The sequence below is a fragment of the Oreochromis niloticus genome, linkage group LG14 (assembly GCF_001858045.2).
Source record: "Oreochromis niloticus isolate F11D_XX linkage group LG14, O_niloticus_UMD_NMBU, whole genome shotgun sequence".
Taxonomy (NCBI): Eukaryota; Metazoa; Chordata; class Actinopteri; order Cichliformes; family Cichlidae; genus Oreochromis; species Oreochromis niloticus.
The window spans coordinates 8,971,477-8,985,916 of NC_031979.2; the positions used below are offsets into that span (position 1 = coordinate 8,971,477).

The 14,440-nt window shown below is 40.5% G+C and overlaps 1 protein-coding gene across 1 annotated transcript; it reads right to left on the minus strand.

Annotated features, from left to right (window-relative positions):
- Positions 1-1,329: 1,329 nt before the first annotated feature.
- On the minus strand, positions 1,330-10,035 carry LOC100696898 (TRPM8 channel-associated factor homolog). Its single transcript, XM_019367530.1, has 9 exons — positions 10,009-10,035; positions 7,835-8,136; positions 7,465-7,639; positions 5,729-5,823; positions 4,981-5,194; positions 4,345-4,581; positions 2,639-2,856; positions 2,345-2,458; positions 1,330-1,992 (listed from the first exon to the last, which is right to left on the minus strand). The coding sequence occupies exons 2-9, from the start codon at positions 8,114-8,116 to the stop codon at positions 1,750-1,752; spliced, it is 1,578 nt and encodes a 525-aa protein (XP_019223075.1). The 5' UTR covers positions 8,117-8,136; positions 10,009-10,035; the 3' UTR covers positions 1,330-1,749.
- Positions 10,036-14,440: the final 4,405 nt, after the last annotated feature.

The following is a 14,440-nucleotide window of genomic DNA, read 5'->3' on the forward strand; positions in this document are numbered from 1 at the left end:
CTCTATTTTCACCTGTAAAGCAGGACTGGGGTAGGCGGAGGAGGTTTACCCTGGTGCAGGTGTGCTGCAGCGGTCAGTGGAAGAATCCGCGAGTTTCTCTGTGAATTTCACACTACGTCGTAGCGCACTCGGTGCTTGCTTGGAAGTTTAGGGGTTTTTTCGCTGTAAAAAGAAGTTTTCTTCCCACGCACAACGGACACTAATGTTTTTGTCACTTTTTATGGAATCAAACTCAAAATAAGGTCAGTACTTCCACGCTTTAAACGCTGCATGCTACACTCTGTCCCGCACTCCATATATTATGATCTGCAGACAGCTGTTGTCACGAACGTCGCACTCGCTTACGTCACTGTCATGAGACGTTCTCGCAAAAAATCACGGTTTTAGTAACGCAGTAACGCAGCGTTCCTACGTGAAAGTAACGGTAATCTAATTACCGTTTTTGCAATAGTAATCCCTTACATTACTCGTTACTTGAAAAAAGTAATCAGATTACAGCCCATCTCTGATCCCTAATGGGAAAACAAGGATACACATATGTGATGTCATGGTTGCCATGGCATGTTTTCCCAAGGCTTCAGCACTCCACAACTCTCTGCCATTCCTCAATTGACTCACAGTAACACACCATCCATATGTCTCTTGTCACCTGACACACCTGTCCCAATTATATTGTGTTTACTCTATCCATTCTTTCTATTGGTCGCTTCCTTTTGCCACATTCAGTTTCCCCTTCATGCAGTTCTTCATATCACCAGTAGATGTCCTCAGCCTTCCTTTCTTGACCTGTTACCTGACTCTCACATGCACCTGTTCTACTGATCTTCCCATCCACTCACACACACCTGTACTCTTGTTGTCTGTTATCGATGCCTGCATTTGTCTTCAACAGATAATCTTCTTCAGCACAGAAATAACCCTAAACTCTAAAGTTTCTCTCCAGAGGTGAATGAAAAAGGAAGTGTCTGAGAGGTATAATTCACGTTTATTTAGTGTATTTCAATTGTGAGCTAACAGATATATGTGTACTGAAAGTAAAGACAAAGTTAGTTTATATAAAGTCTGACCTCTGTGTTATGAACCAGCATTATTTAAACATTAAAGTACAACAGCAGAGCGAATGAAACATGCAGTTATTCATACAAGAAAATCCACTTCTCTAATAGTATTAGTTCTTACAGTATAACCTTGAAAAAAATTCCCTGTATTCTCTTAAATGTAAATTTCTTTGTAAACTTCTTTTCATATAAGGAAAGCGTTGCAGTGCAAGTATCCAGTAAAAGAGACTGGAAAAGGTTGGCAAACAGAAATCAAGAGCACAACAGACCATTAATGCATTTTTTTCTTTATAGAGCACAGTGGAAGACAAATGATTGCAATGTATGCTATAGTAGTGTAATGCCTTGATTTCAGAACAGAACATGTATTACAGGTCATATTTTCTGCTATAAAATAAAGGCAAAGATCCCACTCCTTATACCATCGAAAGTCTAGTCTACCTGGCAGTAAGTGAAAGCCTACTGTACTTCCCCTCTACAGGAACATCACAATCAAAGAAAGAAAAATTCAACCTAAATTTAATACCTGGACCCTCAGTACATCATTTCTGTTTTTCTATTCAGATACTCTCATAAATGTTGTTAAAACAGAACACCAAACACCAAATCCGTTCACCGTGTTGCCCATCATTCACTTCAACTTATGATAGTAGTTGAAGCCATTTCTCTGCACACTGCAGTGGTCTGCGGTTTAGTCATACTGGGTCATGGGGTGATCATTCCAGGGAGGCAGTGCGGAGAGCTTCTCCTCAGTGGCTGTTTCTATTAGCCAGCCCCAGGCCTTAAAGAAGCCAGTCAGGTCCATCCCCACAGTCTGGGAGAATGTCTCAACGTACAGGTTCATCTTTCCTTTGTTGTCACCGGGGAAGTCACTCATGTGATGATACGCAGCAAACACCTTCTTGAAGGCATCCCAGCCAAACCTTTCCTGGAGCTACAGATGCGGAAACAAAGTCAAAATAAACTGGTAATCATGTTATGTGCAACAAAGTGTTCATTTCAGGCTTATTTCTGACTGTGAAGATAATGTTTTAATTCTGTCTCTACACTTTATTGATAGTGACTTAATTATTGATTTAAAAGATATCATTTTACAGTTCCTGAAACATAAACCTAACTCTAGCCCTAAGTTGGTCACTGGTAACTTGGTGGATGTTAAGAGTGATGGGATCAAATGGAGCTATAGACTCTGACTTTTTTTCTTTCTTTTTTTAAAATTTCCAATGAAAACAGGTCACAACAGTGTGGACAAAGCACACTTTCTCTAAAGAGTAGAATTCACCTACCTGCATATATGTTTCCAGAGCAACAAAAAAGCCCCACTTGTCAAGCGTCCTGCCTCCTGCAACATAGTCATTTATTCGACTTTGTCGGTTTGCTGAAGTCATGGCATCTTCAGTCTGCATTAAACAATATAGGATGATGTCATTGTAAAATACTGTACTCTAAACAAAGTTAAGTGGTTTGTCGTTATATTAGATCAGAAGAGTTGTGTTGATGCTCATTGTCATAAAAAGCGTAACAATATAAGATAAGCATTTGTGGCCATTGGTCTCAAGGGCACATGTGATTTACTCCACCTTCTCCCTGTGGATGCCCAGCACCTCTTCATTCACATACACTGACCACAGGTTGCATGTACACTCTGTGGTGTTTGGTGGGAACTCCCAGCAAGCTCTCTGTTGGTTGTGTCCCAGTTCATGGATGGGGCCCCACAAGGGACTACCTTTTTTAACACCAACCAGCTCCTGAGCTGTCATTTTGTGTGCCATGATAGGATAACCTGCATGCATCCAGCCTGAACAGAAAAAGAACAATGAAAAGATTTTACAGCTTTGATAGACAAAAAAAGAGATAAGCAATTGGCCCCACTCTGAACAAACAACCAAACAAAAGCGTCATTACACTATGTATATTACAATATTATGTTGATGACTGGAAGTACGAATAATGGCAGGATGCCTAATCTCTCCACTAGTCTTCACCACAGCAATAGGAGGGATCATCTGAGCTTCCAGGTGGGTCATTGGAGGAAAGCATCTATAGGCTGGACAGCAGCTGCCTCCTATTCACACCTACATGGATTACATTAAATTGAAGCCCGGCAAGTCTAGGATGCTTATGTTTTGCAGGCTATCCATGAAATACCCACTCCAGGCCAAACTCACAGAAGGAACTGCATGGGAAGCTAATAGAACCAGGGAGGATGCAGCGGGCATACCACGTGAATGGAACAGCCTGAAATATATAAACACAGCAGGCGAGGCAGAACAACACCGCTGGCATACCCAGGTGTTCCATGTAGACGTGGGATGCAGATGATTTGTTTTCACATCAGCAACCAGGTCCCTGACGAAAATGTGGATTCAGGCTATCAAGTCACTGGCAGTCTTGAGTCATGGTCCACACTGATTTGTGTTGGTTACTATGTTTTCTTCCCACACCATTCCGTCCAGGTGTGGGAATGGTTTCCCTCCACCCTCCTAGGTGGAATCCTGGTTCAGAGCTGGGATCAATTGTTTTCTATCAGGGTCAACAAGGTACATCTACTCCCTAATGTTTTTCCAGCTCTCTTGTATTAACACTTCTGCCTTTCTGTTCCCATTGACTCCATCCAAAGCGAATGAATGAAGGATTCACCTCAGCCACTTTACTCCTTCCACTGATTCAGCTCCTCTTATTAAGAAAATGTGCCAAATCATCATCTCTGTCTACCTGTCTGTCCTCCTAGAACTCAACAGCCTGTAGGCCAACAAACCCACCGTCTCCCTCCATGAACTACTCTTTCACTCACCCAGTAAACCAGAACATTCCCTCCCTCAGACTGCCATGCACTCTCACCATGGTGACATGTTTCCAAGTTCAGTATTGTTAACTCCACTCTTCTCTCTCCTGGTGGACCTAATGCCAGACCTACATCCAGACCATGGCCCAAAGGTTGTTTTTTTTTAAATGGTTATTTTTCTGACCTTTTAGCCTTTATTGGATATATACAGTGGCCCAGGGAGATACAGATACATTGAATAGATACCAGCCAATATAGCTCTCTTTCACTTGCTCCTTGAGGCTGTTACAGTCGACTATTGTAATGGTATACATATGACAGGAAATAAAGAAAAGGTAAATACTGTTAGCATGGACATGCTGGTTTGGTGAAACTTAAAATTATCTTTCAGTGTAAATGCCAGTGGTTGATTTTCTGTGCATTAGCGCTACCAAAGACTGGTCCACGTGTAACCAGTCACGCAAGGTGTGTACTGTACAACATGAGGTCAAATGCACTTACCGTGAGAAATCTGCACATCTGCCACAAAGCGCTCCTTGCGGGGAAATTTGTGTGGTTTGGCAGCCAGATCTGCAATGGCCCTCATCATTTCATCCCACAGAGCGGCTAGCTGGTCAGGGCGCTCCAGATCCCGAACAGCATCTGACGGTACGGTGAGGATGATGTTTTCAAACTCCAACTCTGCCCAGGGTGAAGGAGCCGTGCGCAGCAACGACCACTCAGCTGCAGTTGTTACACCTGAAAAGAACAAAGAGAGGAGTGGATTTATTAAAATGCTTTGGGCTATGACACATAAAAAGCAGATTTAGGGTTTCGCTAACACTAACTTAAAACGTCCCATACTAGATACAAACTTGTGTCACATCAAGATCTACAAAAACAAAAAGAGGCTTTATATGGGGTTTCATTAATAACAGTGGCCCACAGAAAACGAATGCTCATAACATAAATTACAAAGTTCATTCTATACAGTACATTATATTTCTCCCTTAGATGTAAAAACACATTATAAAGTACAGAATGATTATTATGCAATTAGTAGATCTGATTAACAGTTAAGAAAACCTAATTCATAGTTAAAATGTTGCTTGAATACACACTTGCATAAACACAAAATCCAATCAACCACAGACTCACCAGACTTATAATATGGAGCAGGTACAGCCATCTGCACTGTGACCAACAACCCCTTCTCTTGTGTTTTGGGTGGGGCCACCAGGTAGATGAGTCCTCCCCACAGGTTCCAAACCTGTATCATCTCTGAGGTGACAGGAAATCGCTCATGGACAGTCGGTGGTCTCTTCAGCTCCTCATTGTGGTGCAGAGAATCAGTTTGGCACCCTATCTGAATCTACAGAACAAAAGGAAAATGCATTGTAAGCATGTTGGTTAACTGAATAAATGCAAGAAACTGCAGTCTCTCAAGTGGTTGCTTTATATCAGAAAAGGGTTTTTGTCTCTATGGTTAGTTTTGTGTATTGGGATTATTTTTACACATGAGTTTTTGGACCATGACTGCATTGCCTGATAGGAATCTCACTGCCAAATCTGATCTTTCTACCAATTCCATTTTGAACATTTTTGATGTAGTTGTCCTTGCAAATATATTTTTGTGTCTGTGTGACCTTGTTAAATTGGGTAACTTAACTTTCCTTCATCCCAATTTGGTCACTTTTGGCTTTAAAAAACTCAACATGACTATGGCCAAAATACTGAAGATGAGGCTTTAAAAACAGTGGGTGATGTCACATTGGATACAGATGGATAGAAATTGAAGGCTGAGGTTTCAATATCTATTAGCCATAAGCTGAGGCTTTCAGGAGGCATCCAATCACAGTGCAGCATTACCACTGAACACAAAATCAATTGATTTCATATGCAGTACCATCCAATCCTTGTTGACAATCTGAGGTGGTATGGACATATAGGTCTTCATACCAGGAGAGAGGTAGAGGCCTGTGCTGATCCACTCTTCCATATCTGAAACACACAATTTTATTTTTTTTAAAAAATCACAGTTGACATTTACATTTATGAAATCTGAATTTTTAAAACTCTATTTCATAGTTTTCTACAGCGAGGTTGACAGATTAAAACTGTGTAATATCAAGTAATATACATTACTGCATTATGTTTAACATTACTGTGCAATTAAAATTACACATATTGTACCTAAAATAAAATTATAACCACATTCATGTCACGATCTGAGGAGGCAGACCGTGCGGTGGTGTGTGTGTGGACCCAGGTGCGAACACACGAGAGTAGGCTGGAGTAAACTTAACTGAAAGCGAGCCTTTATTGTGGCTGGTGACAAGAAGTGCGAACAAGGCAGAAACGCAGTGATAAACTAAACTAACTAACGTTGCAGAGGGTCGTGAAAACTGCCCAGCGCATCGCCGGAGCACCACTTCCTGCCATAAAGGACATCTACAGGAAGCGGTGTCTGAAAAGGGCTGGGAAAATCATCAGAGACCCCAGTCACCCATCACATAGACTCTTCACCCTCCTGCCCTCTGGGAGGCGCTACAGGAGCCTCCGGACTAAGACCACCAGGTACCGGAACAGCTTCTTCCCCACAGCTGTCAGACTCCTGAACTCTGCCTCCTGACATCTGACCCACGTTAAACTCATGGACTGAACATACACACACCCACAACCACTAGCACTTTACCACTACTGTATAGTTCTGTGTAGATAATCATTCTGTACATACGATCATTTTTAATCCCACAACTGTTTATAACTTACATAGTTCACATTCTGTATAACTGTATATCTCAGATTTCTGTATAGTTTTTATTTCATATTTATATCCTGTTCATAGCCTGTACTCACTACAGCCTGTACATACTTACAGTTATAGAATATTCATAACATACTTCACACTGTGTACATTATAACATACCATAATAGACCCATTTCTGTAATATACTTACACATCTCTATTATTGCTAATATATATTGTAATATATCTATATCACGACTAAAGCACTTTCTGGATGGATGCAAACTGCATTTCGTTGCCCTGTACCTGTGACATGTGCAATGACAATAAAGTTGAATTCTATTCTATTCTATTCTATAACTAAACTGGGAAAATGATACTAGGAAAAGTTATGAAGACACGGGAAACCATAACTATAGATACAGAGACTGGCTGTGACAACATGGAGGGTGGAAACACAGACGACGCGACACAGACTGCATGAAACACAGAGACTAAATACACATGAGGGATGATCAGGGGAAGTGGCCACACATGGGAGCACAGCTGACACACATGAACCTAACGACAGGACAGGAGAAGTGAAACTAAATACACTGACATTGAATATAGACTTTCAAAGTAAAAACAGGAAACATGGAGATTAGACATGGAGATAAAACATGACATGAACTTAACATAACTGCATAGACAAAAAAGGTAGATGCAGAAACCAGGGAGACTGAGTGCAGTCTCATGACATAAGGGAACAAGACTAAATTGCAATCTAGAAATAAACAAGGTGAACTAAGCTAAGGCACAAAAGAATACAAAAGATACATAAACTCAAACACTGGTCGCTCGACCCAGGACCATGACAATTCACATATTTGAACACAGCAGTGAGATCTGACCTGCTGTATTAACATCAAACTTGATCCGGTGGTTATAGACAACAGGCATCATTGGGTTGTCCTTGATGAGGTAGGGCAGGAGAGCATCGGGATCTGGGCAAACCTTATAAACCTCTGTCCCCAGAGCAAGGAGGAGATGGTCTTTGGGACTGTTCACAGGGCAGCTGTCACTCACCTTGAAAATGAGTTATGAAAGTTGTTAAAACTGATCTTTCACACATTATTACAGTATCTGCAACTCAAAAAACAACCAAAACCCAAACACACATAAATAGAGCAGCTGCCGCTTATTGGTGACTGATAGCTGTGACAAGTCAACCAGTACTGTTTCATTCTGTTGGAATTTGTTTATATTATGTTTTCCACTCACTTCTGGCAGGCCTGATGTCATTAATATATTCGTGAGTGTGGCCAACACTTGTCTGTAGTGGGAGGAGTCATGGGCTTTCATCTGCAAGTAGATGTTGCAGTCACTGCCCAGCTTTTTCAGATATCGCTCCTCGTGCTGGCTAAGTTCTTCACCTGTAGTCACATGGGCAGCGAAGCGGCTTAGAAGGTGGCGAAAGTGGTAGCTGTCTTTAATAGCCTGGCTGGGTACAGGGGCTTTGTATGATCCTCCTCCAATTGTTGCTGGCAACAGGCTCAATCCCATTTGGGTCAGGATCTTGTTCCCTGAAAAAACATTAAAGAAAATCTGACTTAATATACTCTGGTGTATTGTTGGAAGTTTGATGACTTTGATTTTCCATTAAACTACAGGAGGTTGGTTATCTGGGCAAGATATGACATCTTATCATCACTGTAGGCTATTAGAGCACTGTATCCCGCATAGCAAAATTGGTATGGCCCGGATCTGGCCTACACATTGTGCTTACACATGGCACACATACTGCAAAGAATGACGGCCCTTTGGTGGCCCAGATCTGGCTTACCAGAGGTAACCCACACATGGGCAAGCACAGGACCACCAGTGTGTCTGTAACTGGCCTTGTGCTGGCCCATGTGTGGGCCACATCTGGCAAACCTGATCTGGACCACCAAAGGGCCGTCATTCTTTGCAGTATATGGGCCATGTGTAAGCACATTGCGTGGGCCAGATCCAGGCCATACCAACTTTGCTATGTGGGCAGTTAGGTCCATAATTTGTTGGACAAAGACACGATTCTTCTAGCTTTACTTCTGTACACCACTGCATTGGACTTTAAATCAAACAATCATAATGTGAATGAAGTGAAGACTTTCAGTTTTGATTCACAGGGTTTAAGAAAAATATTGTTTAGGATTTACAGCCATTTTTAAGTTCCAATTTTAGAGGCCTAAAAGTAATTCATTGCTTAAGTGACATAATTTGTCAAGCTATTGACCTAACTGTAGATTTGTAGATAAATCAAATCACTTTTATTGTCACATCACATGTGCAGGTACACTAGTACAGTACATGCAAGTGAAATTCTTGTGTGCGAGCTTCACAAGCAACAGAGTTGTGCAAAAGTACAATAACGTAAAACAAGCAAAATATAAGAATGGCTAAATCTGAGAGTAATAAATATATGTACAATATATAAGAGTATATGCATTACTGGATGTGTATACTAAATATGTTTTTCTACGTGTGTGTGTGTGTGTGTGTGTGTGTGTGTGTATATACATATTTTACAAATTAAATAGAGTAAACAATAAAATAAAATATATAAAATATACAGAGGTTGGTAGTTGGACATGTGCAAAACAGTGGCATTAATAGATAAAGATAAAGGTGGTGGTCCACATTTTCACATAAAAGGGACCAGAAAGTGTGCTGCAGTAATAGGAATATCACAATCTTTGGGCTCTTAGCTTTGAAGAGAAGACTCCAACTGTCAGTTTCAAGAGGAAAAATGCATAGTTCATTGTGGTCATTCAACGAATACGCTTTTTAGCCTTGCAGGACTTCTGGAAACATTGCTGGAGTTTTGTTTATATGTGTTTTATAAACTAGGAGAAGGGCTATGGGCTACCACAGTCATTAATACAAGTCCTCAGGTCCTTGTTTACGTAAATAAAATAAGAGCTCTGCTCTGTTTTAAGTGCTTTACATTTGTTATTCAAGTACATTACTTATTGCGCTTACATTTATCTAATGTCTGGTGTCTGTGTTCTATTGAAAATATTTAATTCTCATTAGTTATTTTAGTTATGTACGGAGCCCCTTAGGGGACATGGGAGGAAAAAAAATTAAGACGGACTTTTGCGAGATCTCGCAAAACGAACTCGGGATCTCGCAAAAGTTTTAGCCGCATTCTTCGGAGGCCGCCAGCTCGAAGCCGACCAGCCAGGAGGTCGAGGCACGATGTACCGGGAGAGCGGTGTTCCCCCCGGCTGTAGTAGGTCTCGACCTCCCGTTAGCTTCGAGATGGTGGGTGTCAGATCTCCGAAAACGTCGGAGCACTTTTGCAAATATGTGATGTCTTGTAAACCGAGCAGATATTTGACGTTTACACAGCTACATTCACGCCTCAAAATATCTTAAAGGTTTATTTTGTGACCCAGAAAGAGTAATATTACAACTAAGTAGCTGCCGCCATTGTTGGAATTCAACTTTTGCGAGATCCCGAGTTAGTTTTGCGAGATCTCGCAAAAGTTCATCGTAATTTTTTTTTCTCCCATGTCCCCTGCGGGGCTCCGTAGTTATGCATTCTGTAGTTTGATCTGATAGGATTATACACTGGCTCTTACAGAATGTAAGAACAGCTGGCATCAGGGTAAAAGGCCTCTGCCACCATATCTTAGAAATGGGAAAAAAAACAATCTAGATCAAATACAAATTTTTTACACATTAGTTTCAGGATATGTATAACCAGTTAACTGTTAGTGAAACTATACAAGTATCTTCAATATAACCTTCTGGTGCCTCTCAGACCCTGGAAGCCCCTCTTCCTCTTTTTCTTGGTGGATTACTGTTATAAAGGCTTAGACCTATTTAGTCTTTTGTTCTGTTTGTGCTGTCTTTTGTTGGGATATTTGTGCAGTCTTTTGTTGTTTAGCTATTTTTTGTTATTCTGACTAAATATATGTAAAGGACACATCTTACTGAGCTGTCATTGTTACCTTTGAACCAGATCCTGAAGAAATTTCAAACATTCTTATCATCCGCTATCTTAGAAGAAGTTTCAAAGTTCATGGACAAGGTAAAGTTGGTGCAACACATTAAAGGCCATGAAAGACAACTTTAGCAATTCTAGGCACTGCAAACACAAATATGTAGATCATCTAGACAAGAACAGGAAGAAACCACAACAATAGGTAGCGAGGATATATGGGTGAAGAACCGGAAACAGATGACTAGCCAAACTGCTCAAAGTTGTTATAGGTTCTGAAATAGCTGCTGATCACAGCCACGGCAACAGTAATAATGATTAATAAACTAACACAACGTGAAGCTGAGCAAATTAAGATTAAGGTTTCTCTTAAGTCTAACTCTTTAGGGCCTCTGTCTAACCTCACCATCCAAAAAAAGAAATCTATCACATCCCTGAGTACAGACCAAAGCATCATCACCTGAAACGGGGAAGCATATCATTTTTCTAAAATCCACTAATTACTACACCAAAATTACTACACTCTTCAGTGACAGTAACACTTAGTACAATTAAGTTTTTCCGGGACTAAGGGTTAGTGTGGTATCGAAAGAAATTAGTTTTTATATAAATATATTGGTATGCATAACAGTTATTATTCATAGATACATCCATCCTAAGTTCCTGTTGTTCATCTGAAGAAACAGATAGAATGAGTGTGTTGTACAATGGTAATGCAAGGAGAGGCAGTATCGGTTCTGTGTCGCATTAATGTTGTAAGAAGGTGGAAGAAGAGAGTGTCCTGTAGGAGGCAGTGAACGGACACTGATGTTCTGAACATGTACTGAAAAGAAGGTTCAGTAAACAAGTCGCAACGATACTCCTGTGTGAGGCTCAGTTATTTCATTTTTATTTTTTGAAGATGCAACAGTTAGGCATTCGTGTGGAGGTATACAAGTGTGTTTAGGTAAATATTGCTATAGGAGCTTTGGAGAAAGATGGTGGAAACGGATTCACTGCACCAGGAGCTGGGAAGTCAATGCTAAGGAGATAACATTTATTGGAACTGTTTTGCACTGCAAATTAATTTACTGTCTTCATTCTGGAAGTACTGAGTTTGGGTCGTTTTTTCCAACAGCCTACGACCAATACACTCTCCTTAGTCTGAAGGATGCTAATTAAAGCCCAGAAGGTATAAGTCATATTATCTGGGATCAACAAGATCCACAACATTATGTGCTTAGACTCTTGTGGTGCATTATCATACCTGAGAATTCAGTTAGCACATTTTGCCCAGGATTTGTATAAGCCCACCACCAGGCATGTCCTCCAATCAGCAGGCCTCCTCCCTCTGCCACAAAATGTTTGATTTCCTCCAAATTCTCATTGACATACGCTGTACACACAAACACACTGAGGTCTTCCCTGAAGTTTGTCTGCTCACACTTCAGTCCTGAATCACTGAGGAGCTTGAGTGCAGGCTCCATCATTACACCAACAACCCCTCTGCGGCCTTCATCCAACCAGTGAACAGCATTTTTCCAAATTGAAGCCATGCTCTAAAATAAAGAAAGAAAAGCAGTAAGAATACAGTCGTGTGTTTATCTGATATATAGAAGGTTTGGGGGATTAGCAGAAACATTTAAAAGGAACTCCGGCTATTAAGACATGTTTGCGCTAAAATATGTACTGTGCTTTCAATAATATATATGTGGCACTAAAATACGCCAAATGTTTTCCTTTTAAGCACATCTTATATAAAACCGATTTACTAGTAGGCCGCCCTTGTTATTTACTTCTCAATGCACTCTGGGTAATGACGTCATTCGGTTGCACCGCATCGAGTTCACATTTAGCAGCGCACTGGAAATGGCTTCTGTTCAACCTTTCCAGTTTCAACCAGAGCAAAATGAGAGAGAGGATGAAAATAGTCAACCAGAACTTAGTTTAGATGAAGATGAAAACAATCCCTCACACGAGGATGCGAGAGTGAGGGAAAACTACTGGTGTCTGTGCAGCTACTGCTTGCCAATGGCAACGGCGACTGAGAGCGTTTGCTGTAAAGAGATCAATTTTATGGCAGCAGCTATCCATGGTATCGCATAACCGCGTGATAAAAACATTAATAGAATTCTAATTTTTATTATACAGTGAAATTACGATATTGTTATTTTTACAGATTCTCCATGCAACACAAGGCACCAAAACTTTGAAGCCGTATGTCTTAATCCAGATGTTCTTTGGGCAGCCCCTGTTAGCCTCCATGACCAGTACAGTGCTGGTCTACCAAGTCGTAACCAGGTCACTAATAGGCAAGTAAATTAATACCACTGCTACACTATAAAAAACAAAACAGGTAAGTTGAACGAAAGCGCCTATACTGCCGACAACCAATACATGTCATCTTCCCAGAATGCATTGTGTGCAAAAAAAACATGACACTCCCACGGCTCCAAAATAGTTTCAAACAACAAAGATTTAATGAATAACAAACTAATCCAAGTGACTTCTTGAGTCTCACTTGGATTAGTGACGAAAACGTTTCTCCCACTGAAAATGCTACATCCAGATGAACTGAATCAACTTTTGGGGAATCATATTTACTAGGTTTAATCATGCTATCTATAAAATAGTGCATTCCTATACAGTAGCAGTAAATTCTTGTTGTATGTTTATGAAAAAACTAATTTAGGACTAATACATGGTGTCAACTTTACCTCGAGTCCCAGAAATCCTTCATGTGAAATCAAAATGACTCGTCCCTTTCCATAGTAGGCTCCTGCCAGGAATGCCCGTCCATCATCTGTGGTACCGATGGGAAAGGCTAGCGGGCCGTGGACTAGAACCTCAGAAGAAGTTGACCCCTCTGGGAGCTCGAACTCTGAAATTCCCTGGAGTAAGAACTCTAAGTCATCCTCAAAATCCTTACCTAAGCTGTATTTGAAATGGCGAAGAATAAAAGGGAAAATACATGTTAAGATGGAAAGACACAGTCTATTGAATTGATTTCAGAATAATTTTATGCATTTCCATTCATTGTGATTCTATTTGTAATTCTTTGGGAGAAGTATGAGGCAGTGCAATGACATGGTATGGTTCTTAGTACAACAATTAAAGCAAAAACAGCTGATTTCAAAGCTATTTCATTTTTTAATATTTTTTTAAATTCATATAAATGTATGATATGTTCTTATTATACAACTAAGAATGCATTCACATTGAAAAAATAATAGCAGTGATTCCTTACAAAATACAAAACCTTGCATTTATTTTCATCATCTGAGCAAGGAATTTATGTACTTAAATATTCAATCTTCTAGTAATAATATAAAAACTCGCTGACGTTTGATACGATTTTTAAAAATCATGAAATTTACTTAAAATTTAACTTTGTTTGCATTTTCATTTTTTACACTCTAGAAATTGGCGAACGTTAAAGAATAAAATATATTTAACATGCAACAGAAATAAATAAGTGACAAATAAGCAGTTCACCTTTAATAAAATTGAAATCTTTGTTATTGTGTAATAAAAAAAAAGAGCTATAGCGGACACTCACACCACAGACACCCAGGAGGACGGGATCTGAGGGTAGACAGGCAGGTTCTCCACTTCACCACGGTTCTTGGAAAAGTAGATCCCTGCCACTCCCGACACTTTATTCCCATCAAACTGATGCAGTGTGTTCTCTTTGGGGTGATTTTCAGCCCAACTCCACGCCTGCCCAGCTATCAGCACCCCTCCTCCAGCTTTCAGAAACGCCACCAGCTCCGTTGGGTCTGAGCCCACGCTGTAGGCATCGGTCACATAAACACCAACTCCCAGCTTGTCACTGAAAGCTCCCACAACTTCTACTTGGAAGCTGGATTTTTGGAGGTTATCAGCAACTGCGCTGGCATATGTGTGTACCCCTACAGAGA

Bases quoted from the DNA above. Each gene is read 5' to 3' on its own strand.
- LOC100696898 (XM_019367530.1), bottom strand. From the start codon at position 8,116: ATGGGATTGAGCCTGTTGCCAGCAACAATTGGAGGAGGATCATACAAA. The intron at 7,640-7,834 runs GTGAGTGGAAAA...CTCATTTTCAAG, and splicing joins TGACATCAGGCCTGCCAGAA to GTGAGTGACAGCTGCCCTGT. The intron at 5,824-7,464 runs GTCAGATCTCAC...TGTGTGTTTCAG, and splicing joins GTTTGATGTTAATACAGCAG to ATATGGAAGAGTGGATCAGC.